The following is a 10,668-nucleotide window of genomic DNA, read 5'->3' on the forward strand; positions in this document are numbered from 1 at the left end:
TTTATATAACCCTGTTGAGAAAATGTCAAAAGCAATTTAACATTGTTCACCAGCCCAATTTAAACAAAAGTTATACTTGAGGCCCTCAAAATTAAGACTTCAAAAAAAAAAAAGAGTAAACGCCCACAGCAATTTGACATAGACATGGCCCATATAATAGGATTTTTTTTTTGCTAACATATTGCCAGAAGAGATAGTGTGCATGCAAATGTACATCTATATGTGTGTATACTCACATAAGCATCATGTGTGGTCATGTCCTGCTTTGAAAGCCCCAATAATATAGTATTCATGTCCTTGGGCCATGACAACCCTAAACCTAAACGAATCGGGTCTGATCCATAAGAAATTGGATCCGAAACATAAGCCCAACGAGACCCGCGCTGGGAGAAACCCCCGGACCCTCCTTCTAGTAAGGGAAAAAACACTGAATCAGGCTTCACAACTCATCGCAACTGGCAACGTATACCCAGTAGTAGCAAGAGGATCTTGCAGTAACATTCCAAAAGATCAATCACACGGGAATGGAGCATAACCCGAATGCCAAAAAAAACCTCCATAAGACAGCATATATCCATCCAAACCAAATTGCATCCCAGGCCAATATGCATTGTTGGCAGAAGGGCCAACATGCATTACAGAGATCTCAGCACCAAAATTTTCTATATTCCACACAAATTCTGAAGGCTACCTTATGAAGAAGTTGTTCCTGAAGGATGTGATTGTCTGCTGATTTAATCTGCACAAGGATGAATCGTGAAACACTACAGTGGCATCCCAAAAAGAGAGAACATTTAAGAATATAAAAACTAACACATAGGCAGTTCATTTCCTCAATACAATTTTTTTTTCAAACATTGAATCACATAAACAATTCATAATTTTTTTTCTAAGAACACAAAAAAATAATTCATTAGTGACAGCAAATACGAGTAAATGAAGGTACAAAATCCTATTGCAAGTCATTGAGAGATAGGACAGACTGGTGTTAGGTAAGGCATTATTATAGGGATTAGGGAATGAGCTGAACGAGTGTTACATAAGAAATGTGGGGTTGGAACCTTTTATAGCAATTGGGCATAATTAATGCATGTACGATTATTTTATTTTTCGAAAAAGATGCTTAACATGGTATTGTTTACCTTTTCCTTGCCTGGGACACTCTACACTTGCTTCTCTTTTGTTTATTATGATTTTAATTATATGGACTTTGTAGTCTCTTTAGCTTTTTTTTGTCTATTCCACATTATTTCGTCTCTCTTTATTCAATTTCTATCAAAAAATGGGATTTTCAATTTCCCAATTTGTCCCTTCTGAGATATGCTTAGTAAAATAAGCTATAATTTCATTTATTGATCTCTATGTTTTACTACAGTTTTCTTCTCTTTCAAACACAAACATTCAGTAAAATGGCAGCAGCAGCAACATGCAATCTATCCTATCCTATGGACTATGGAGTTTCCTTGCTATCTTCACTTGTGTTATTTCCATTGCAGTACAAGCTCTGGCAGTATCCACATGTGCTTTGGTGTTCACTGCAGTGATCCCATAGATATTTCAGCTAGCAGGCACTGCTGATTCTTGTAGAACTATCTAGTACTAGATGTTTGGAGAACAGTATGAGATTGGAGTCTACCAACCTAAAGGTTGATAGGGTAGAGATAATTACCATGATATTGCTGGCTCTAATGGTGTGCCATCAATGTAGTTTTTTTTGTGACAACAGGGTGAAAGATTAAAGTTCATTGAATCTGCAAGTGCATTTGTTTAAGTGAATAAGAAGTGTAATTATTTGTGTAATGAAAAACACATGACATATGCCTTATCCTAACCCTTGCACACAATCTGTAAGTTTTAAGCATATCCTGCACAAGATGTTACTAATCAAATGACATATGATCCATCGTCCAATTTTTGTAAAACAATCTAGGTAAAGAAAAGACAACAATAGTATTTAGAATCAATTGAAAGATAGCAATGTTATCACAAAAACTAAGAGGCAATGAAAATTAAGCAACAGAGAGTTGACAAAGACCTAGTGTCACCAATCCAAGATATAAATCACATAATTAAATAGCAACAGGAACACTATCTAAAATTATCAGGTATTGTTGAAATATCCAAGAGACGAAAAGATTGATTTACCTTTGCAAGGTCACTAGCTGTTCTTCGAAGCTTGTCAGATAAACGAATATAGCCAAGTAGAGGCAGAGTCGTGAAGGGGCAAAAACACTGGGCCACCGGCTATGGGGCCTAGCCGAAAAGGGCAAAGCCATGGAGAGGGGCCGAGGGGGGGTGCAGGGGAGGGCGGAGCCGCAAAAATTAGGCTTGAGATGCTTTGTATCCTCCATCTCTCTGGAGTATCTATAAAAGTTCTTTTATTTTTTTTATAATCAATTTTCTGTTTTCTCAAGAAAAAAATTGATAATCAAGTTGAACCCAACCAGTACACGATTTTGGACAAAAAAAAATTATATTATGCCCAAAAATAACGAAACAAGGTAAAAAAAATTATCCAATAAATTATGCCGAGAACTACCCGGAAAAATGTCCACAAGTGTAAACCATAACAGGAGACCACCACAGGGGTCTCCCACGTGGCCAAAAGGGGTGGTTGTGAAGTTGTTGAGTTGAAGACCCCGGATCAAACCCCGCTGGCACACGAGGTCGGTCACGTAAGCCAGGGTGGCCATGAGGCCTCACCCAGGGTTTTCCCTTGCTTGGGCAAGGGTTCGTCGTCATAAAAAAATAAAAAGTATATATAAACCAGCACAAGAGACGAGTTTGCATGTTACTAGATTCTAACCAAACTAAACCATGTGATATACAATTTGCACACTGTCTCATTTGTTTTGTAATCTTTAAATCCATACACTACAAGAAGATACGGCATTCACTGACAATTAACACTAGGGTGCTCCAGCTTGGAGTACCTACTACCACCTCACATAAATCATAGTTCAAGGCTTGATATTCTCAATCAGACCTTATAGATGTATTCAACATAGATTATTTGATATGAATCATGGTTTGAATAATGTTTTTGGGACAAAAAAAAATAGGATTTTTTAAGTCATAAAATTTTGGTACATTGTGATCGCCGTTGATTTTGAAGATCTTAAAAAACCTACATGTATGCCGTAATCACATGATCCAAAAACTTGTTTTCCACTAAATAATAATTGTAGATCATATCTATAGGATATTATCAAAAACAAAAATCCAAAATTTTAAAAAATTTGAAGCTTCTGTTAGGTGAGAGTAGGTACACCCGAAGCACCCTATCATTACTATTAAATATTATGGTTTAATTATGTTCGATGTACGGACACAGCAAGTGGACCGGGTTACATTTAGAGCTTCTATATTACGTCCAAATGATGGGTTCTTTCACCATATCCGACCTACTTGTGGGTCCACGGCGGCTCTGACCAGCCAGGATCTTAGAATGACTTTACTCTTGTAGCTGCAATTTTGTCTATTCCAAAAGAGTTGGGTCTACCTAAAAGGCCTCCCCTAAAAAGAAAGTCTCTCTCTCTCTCTCTCTCTCTCTCTCTCTCTCTCTCTATATATATATATATATATATATATATATATATATATATATATATATATATATATATATATATATATATGTGTGTGTGTGTGTGTGTGTGTGTAGAGAGAGAGAGAGAGAGAGAGAGAGAGATGTGATCCACCCGGTAACCACCCCAATCTTTCATAATTTTGAAGTTTTTTTTTTGTCAACCAAACCCTAGACATGACCTCTTAGAAAAATGCAAGTTTGAATAATGAGATCATGACATGCATAAAGATTTTCTAAGTTCTTTAGAATTTGCAGCCACAAAGTGTCAAATTTTCATGACTTAGAAAAGTTATCTTTTATAAGCACAAAAGACATGATCCAAAGTATGATTGCTATCAAACAAAGGGACACTAGAAACCACTAGTTTTGGTCTAGCCCAAGAAAAAAAAATGACTTGGCCTACCCAATAAATTAACCCACCCTACATTCTCACCTCCATGTGGACTGACCCTAGCCGTTCAGATGCATCAGTTGGATGAGATCACTTGATGTATGAGCTGGTATTGACTCTAACATCCAATCCGTTGTCAAGTTCAAAATCCGGCTTGTGTATGTGCATTTAGATTGATTTATGTGGAAAAGTTCTCACACCGGCTTATGGCTGGTACACTTTTCTTCTTTCCACATTTCTATTCATCTACTCCCCCTGCTATAAAATGCTCTTGAATGAACCCATTATCAATGCATAGCATCACTTGTTGAAAAGATCAATTTCATGATCTCTCCCCTCTTAGTTGAGAATCTTGAGATAGTGGTCGTGGCCTCTCCAATGAAGCTATTCTTATGATATTTCAGCTACAGCTTGGGATCAGGTACGCTTAAAAAGCTTCGTCTTAAATTGCACAAAGTTGAAAGAAACAGATTATAGCTCTTCAGATCGAGGAAGGATCAGGTGCAATATGATTGCACACTTTCAGTGTGCCGCTGCACCTGGTCGCCGTCCATCATTTCTTGGGCCCCACAACTGGTATCCCCAAAATGGAGGATGATCAGGTGCAGCAGCACACAAAAAGTGTGCAATCACATTGCATATGATCTTTTTTCCTTAACTAGCTGATTTAACTATTTTCTGGCCACCTTTCATCCGGAATCAGGATTCTACAGGTGGTGCTTGTTTGGTCAAATGCAATTGCTTTCACTTCTTCAAGAGTCACAGGAGCACTAAGAATCCGCAGCCAAGTTTTGGCTTCAAAAGAATCAGCCCTATATGCCTCCCTAGAGAAAAGATTCTGGTGGAACTCCGTGGCCTGACAACTTTATTGACACCTCTTTGTGAATCAATAGGCCGTTGTGATCCGAACAGGACTTTGGGGTTCAACCCTTGTTGACAATTATGACAAGGAAACTTAACTCATGAAATAGGAATCTCGACCAGATGGCCGAGCCCCACTATACCAACCCATATGGGGTTTCTCTCGGCAGTTTTTATTTCCCAACATTTCAGATGGCTGAAAAGCATTAATTTGCATCTTTCAACATACCACCTTCGCAAATTTACACCTTTTTTCAAATTACAAAAAAAAAATAATAATAATAATCACTTCATTCCCCCTCCCTCCCCCTCGTCAAGTTAAAAAAATTGTGTCAAACCTAGGAAGAAGTTCGAAATTTAGGTAAATACAGAATTGTAAATTGTGTTTCAATTGTCTCTCTCTCTCTCTCTCTATATATATATATATAGAGAGAGAGAGAGAGAGAGAGAGAGAGATTGGTTCGGGTGTGGATACTTTCAAACTTTCTTTTTTTTTAGGTACTTTTTTAAGAATCTGACCATATACATGTGCATGGTTTGTTTAGTAATATTCAGCTTTTAAATTATCCGATCACTACATTTTATTAGATTTTCATAAAACTCTAAAAAGCAACGACTCAAAATTTTCATAAATTTTAACGCTTAAAAACCCATATTTGAGCTTAGAATAGTCAATTCATAACAGATAAATCATGTTCAACACATATGTAGGGTTTGATTATTTAAACTCTGTGGATCCCACGTGTACTGAGCTACATTGCAGTGGGTGGGTTTTGTGGTTGTAATCTTACCCAGCCTTTTACAGGAGATAAACCTCCCAAAATTCTGATTGCCCAACTAGCATCGAATTCAGTTTGATAGTTAAGACTAGCATACGGGGACAGACGGGTACCCCATTTAAACCCCTGTTTGTGAACTCCCTACTCCACTATATGACATCACATCTTTCTCCCACGTGATCACAGTAGCCAAACTCATCCTCGGCAATTCCTCGTCGTGATTAATCGGGACATAAATCGGTCAACCTCTGTGCAATCAGGGGCGTAGCTAGGATTCATGTGAGGGGGGGGGCAAAGAGGGGTGTAGAAAAAAAATATTATTTGTGTGATAGTCGGGGATTCGGGGGCAGCGCCCCCGAAAAAATTTTTTTTTGAGATAAAATAAAAATGGCTACAATTATTAATAAAAATCTATTTCATATGGACAAATCAAACTATTTGCTGCAGTCAGGGCTGGGCTAAAAAATGGATAAAAATCTATTTCATATGGAATCAGGGCAGGGCTAGGACTGGGCTTTTAAAAAATATATATAATTTAACTGTTTGGGGAGGCAGGACTGGGCTACAGCCCAGTCCTGCCCCCCCCTAGCTACGCCCCTGTGTGCAATCAACTCATCAAATTGTGATTAATCGGTAAAATCATAAATCATGATTAATCAGCAAAATAGTGAATATTACATTAGTATTATAGACAGTTAAATTTTAAAGAATATAAATAAAAAATTATCTATGTGCTTAAAATGTATAGATCTGGTCGATAAATCGCCGATCACACGCTAGTTATGTATGAAGCTAGGCGCTTATCTAGATTAGCTGTTTTTTATCATTCTTGTACTTGGAGAAATAACCTCCAGACTAGTCATCCAAATGATTCATGTTTATGATGTATTATTAATTTTAAAATTTAATGAAGAGGTAGGTGCCTGCCTCATAGTCTGGAAAACTCCCGTTTAAAACATTTTTTCTGTTCAATAAAACTTTGAAACTGAAAATACAAATTGAAACCCAAGTCCTTTTCAGAAAAACATCAAAGTGTTCTTTTGAGAGAAGCACTTAATTAGAACACATTTTTTTTTTTTTGTATATTTACACGGAGAACCAGCCCACGGGATCAGAGACCTCTGGCTCTGCCTGCCATACTTACACTTAGAACACAAAAACTTACATTTAAACAAAGTACTTCTCAAAACACAACAATTACGGATCCAATTAGATCGGATCATATTGATTCTTCAATTTGAGTCTCGTTGTTTCTATATCTTAACTTGTTTCTCGTAGAAAAATCTCATATATATATATATATATATATGTCCATTTTTTACCCCGTTTTATAAAATGAAAACTGAATTATAACCCGTACATATGGTTTCCTGATTTTTTTGCAACTCGTTTTTTTTATGCTGTTTTTTCTCAGCTGTGTTTTCTAATGTGAGTAACGCATTCCCTATTAATGATTGGTACAGTTAAACAAATTCTTCACGTATTGGTTGAATTGTCCAGCCCATCGATCTGATATTCGGTGCAATCCAACGATGGTTTGTGCCACGAGTGTTGCGTTGCAAATCATCCAGTGTGTTTCGGTTCCCCTATGTCGTCAGATCATTTACGTCAAAGACCTCGAGAAGAACTTGGCTGAACTCAAAACCAAGATGGACAAGTTGATCCGCCTAATGGAGGACAATCAAGACAAAGTGTTGATAGTTCTTTTGAGAGGATGTACCCCAAACAGCGTGGTGAAAGGGTGGTTGGGTGACGTTGAAAATGTGGGAAAAGAAGCGCATAAGCTCATTAAAGAACCCATAGAAGAGAAAGATTGCTTAAATGGCTGGTGCCCTAATTACATGTTCCGTCGCAAGATGAGCAAACGTGCGCTGCGGCTGATCAAAGAGGTTGATGCCCTGTACGACAACGGAAATTTTGAAGAAGTGGGATCACCTCCACCTCCACCACCACCACCACCACCACACCGGTTGCCGGTTGATGACATCCATGGCCAATCTGTTGAAGACGCAAAGACGAGGATAATCAAGTGCCTCAAGGACGATGCTGTTGGTAGGATTTGTGTCAGGGGGATGGGTGGGGTAGGGAAGACCTTGCTAGCGAAGCATATATATAACATAGCCAACGGGCCAACATTTGCTGCGACAGAGAACAAGTTCGACCATGTCATATTCGTGGCCGTATCAAGGGCGGAGCTTGACCTGAATAAGCTGCAGAAAGACATTGCAGATCAGATCATAACCCCAGAGGAACGCCCTGCATGGCCGCAGAATGGAAGCAGAGAATGGGTTTCCGTGTGGTTGTCCAGGAAGCTGGAAGGAAAGAGGTTTCTGCTGATTCTGGACGACATGTGGGAAGCTCTACAGTTGACTGACTTGGGAGTGCCGAATCCAAGCAAAGAAAACCGAAGCAAGCTTCTACTCACCGCTCGACACCATGCGGTCGTCCGTGGAATGTCAACAGATGAGACGGTCAAGGTGAGCACCCTTAATGATAGGGAAGCATGGACATTGTTTTGTAGCAAAGCAGGTAAAGTTGCCTCGAGATCTGAGATCAAACCTTTTGCTATTAAAATTGTTCGACATTGTGATGGGCTACCCTTAGCAATTATCACGGTGGCAAATGTAATGAGGGGCGAAGAGGATAAACTGTTATGGATGAACGCCCAAAGGGAGCTGGAGGAATCGGCATCAAAAATCAGGGATATGGATGAGAAGGTCTTTGCGAGCTTGCAATTTAGTTACGATCGTCTGAGGACCGACCAGTTAAAGCAGTGCTTTCTGTATAGTTCCTTATATTCGAAATTAGCAAAAATCGAACTAATTTATTGTTGGGCAATGGAAGGGCTTCTAGGTCGAGTTGATGGCAGTAGTTTGAGGGAGCTCGAACTAAGGGGGAATTCTGTTTTTAAAGAGCTAAAAGATGCTAGCCTTATAGAGGAAGAAACTCGAACTAGTGGTGCAATACTTGTACGCATGCATGATTTGATGGTGGACTTGGCCAAAAGGATTGCAGAGGAGAGATTTAGTGTGAAGGTGAACGTTGGTCCGCTAAGTTCTCACCAAGACCAAGATTGGACAACAAAAAGAAGGATCTCACTGATGGATGCAGAGCTATCAACCCTTCCAGAAAGTCTCAAGTGTCCCGAGGTCTCCACTTTGTTCCTCCTAGAATGTGCTTCGGGCAGCACCATGCCTCCTAAATTTTTCAGCCACATGCGCTCTCTCCGCGTTCTTTTCCTATACAAGGTCAATATCATGTATCTCCCACCATCCATTTCTGACTTGGACAACCTCGGTCTACTCCAGATTGAAAGGTGCAACAACTTGAAAGCTTTCTTGGACGTGAAAACATGCCAGAGTCCACCAGGTAGTTTTGCAGATGAAGCGGGTGATAGCAATAATAAAGGCCCACTCACCTTTCCAAATTTGATCACCTTAACACTTGCTCACCTACCATTCTTGGAGACCAGATTCAAAAACGTCGAATCCACCTTCACATTGATCAACGTGCCTCGTGTACAGGATATTTACGTAGGAGATTGTCCACAGCTTTCCAACCTTCCCGTAACTCTCGGTGCTGCTGCTGTAAAACAACTTCAATTCTTGGAAGAATTGACTGTTGATGATTGTCAGGCAATGAAGGAGTTATTTTACGTGAATGATGATATTACTCTCACGTTGGACCTTCCCAAACTAAGGATATTGAAACTCACAAATCTACCGTCATTGGAGAAAATTTGCAAGGGGGTAGTGTCTTTCAGCTTTCCTTCTTTGGAGGAATTTGTTGTTCACAAATGTCTAAAGCTACTAAACCTTCCTCCATTTAAAGATGGACGAATGCCGCCTATGTTAAGATGCATTAAAGCAGAGAGGGAATGGTGGGATGCGTTGACATGGGCGGATAAGAAAACAAAGCAAGCACTCCAAGGGTTCTTCAAATCTCGTTAGACCAAGGATGAATCTTCTCGTAAAGAATGTTAGTTTTCAGGTATCAAATTTCTCATCTTCTCAAAAAGGATCCAGTCCTTTGACATAGGATCGTTTGCATCCCCTATTAGCCGTCCAGCTGAAGCATCTGGCCCGCTAGGATTAGTCCACATCCAGGTGAAAATGTGGATCATTCCTAGTCGTTGATTGGACACAGCTAGATTGAATGTAGGATGGAAACCCATCCTATGTCAAAAGACTGAATCCGTACTCTGATCTTCTTTTGCTTTTTTCTTTTTTAAATCCTTTTGGTTTTCTTCCTTTGGATTCTGGGTTATTTCTAAGTTTGATCTCCTCTAGTCATTGATTCTCCGTTTAACCCCAAGAATTGCGTACTTCAGCTTTTTTCTTTTTCTATTTATCCTTTTTTTTTTTCTGAGAGAATTCTATTTATCCTTAAAACACGTTTTTCTAATATCTTTTTCAATCATTGGGGTTTTAGGGTACAACATTTTTTCTTAATTCTTTTTAACTAGTTGTGCCGTTTCTGCTCACATATATATATTTTTAATTGTCTTAGAATTTTCTGTTGCTTATTTTCTCCCTTTTCTTTATCGTGCATTTTTTTGGTTAATTTGATCTAGTTTGCAGATCTGATCGTAGCTTTAAACAAACCCAAGGATGAACTTCTTTGATTGATCTGCTTGTCACTGGTGTTCTCATTATGTTCATAGACGGACATCATCTAGTTGGAAGGACAAAAAACGTGGCGGACATCAGTCGGCTGGGAGAACAAAAACCATGATTCTATCTATTGGTGATATATCGTGTTATTTTCATCAGACATCGCGTATTGTTTGCAGAACAACTTTGTGATTTATCTTTTATTGCATGTGTTCCGTTTGCCCACTATGATTGTTGTTGGCAAACAGTCTTTATCATAATATTGTGGTGCATTGTCTTTTTTTCCCTTTAATTTTTTTGAAAGAATATTGTGGTACATTGTCGTGCAACACAAAATCATCACTTTTTGTCTCCTGAACAAATTTATGAATTTTACCAACTGGGAGTTGTCAGTGCACGTCTCCTTGTGGTGGGACGTTGCAGGTTCAAATCCCAGTG

The 10,668-nt window shown here is 38.9% G+C and overlaps 1 protein-coding gene across 1 annotated transcript; it reads left to right on the forward strand.

Moving 5' to 3' along the window:
- The first annotated feature begins 7,689 nt into the window (after positions 1-7,689).
- Positions 7,690-9,567, forward strand: LOC149831227 (putative disease resistance protein At4g10780). Its single transcript, XM_090012961.1, has one exon. The coding sequence runs from the start codon at positions 7,690-7,692 to the stop codon at positions 9,565-9,567; it is 1,878 nt and encodes a 625-aa protein (XP_089869087.1).
- The last annotated feature ends 1,101 nt before the right edge of the window (positions 9,568-10,668 follow it).

The sequence above is a fragment of the Nuphar pumila genome, chromosome 7 (genome assembly GCF_984573655.1).
Source record: "Nuphar pumila chromosome 7, dmNupPumi1.hap1.1, whole genome shotgun sequence".
Classification (NCBI taxonomy): Eukaryota; Viridiplantae; Streptophyta; class Magnoliopsida; order Nymphaeales; family Nymphaeaceae; genus Nuphar; species Nuphar pumila.

Excerpts from the sequence above, each read along its gene's own strand:
- LOC149831227 (XM_090012961.1), top strand. The coding sequence starts at position 7,690 with ATGGGTGGGGTAGGGAAGACCTTGCTAGCGAAGCATATATATAACATA.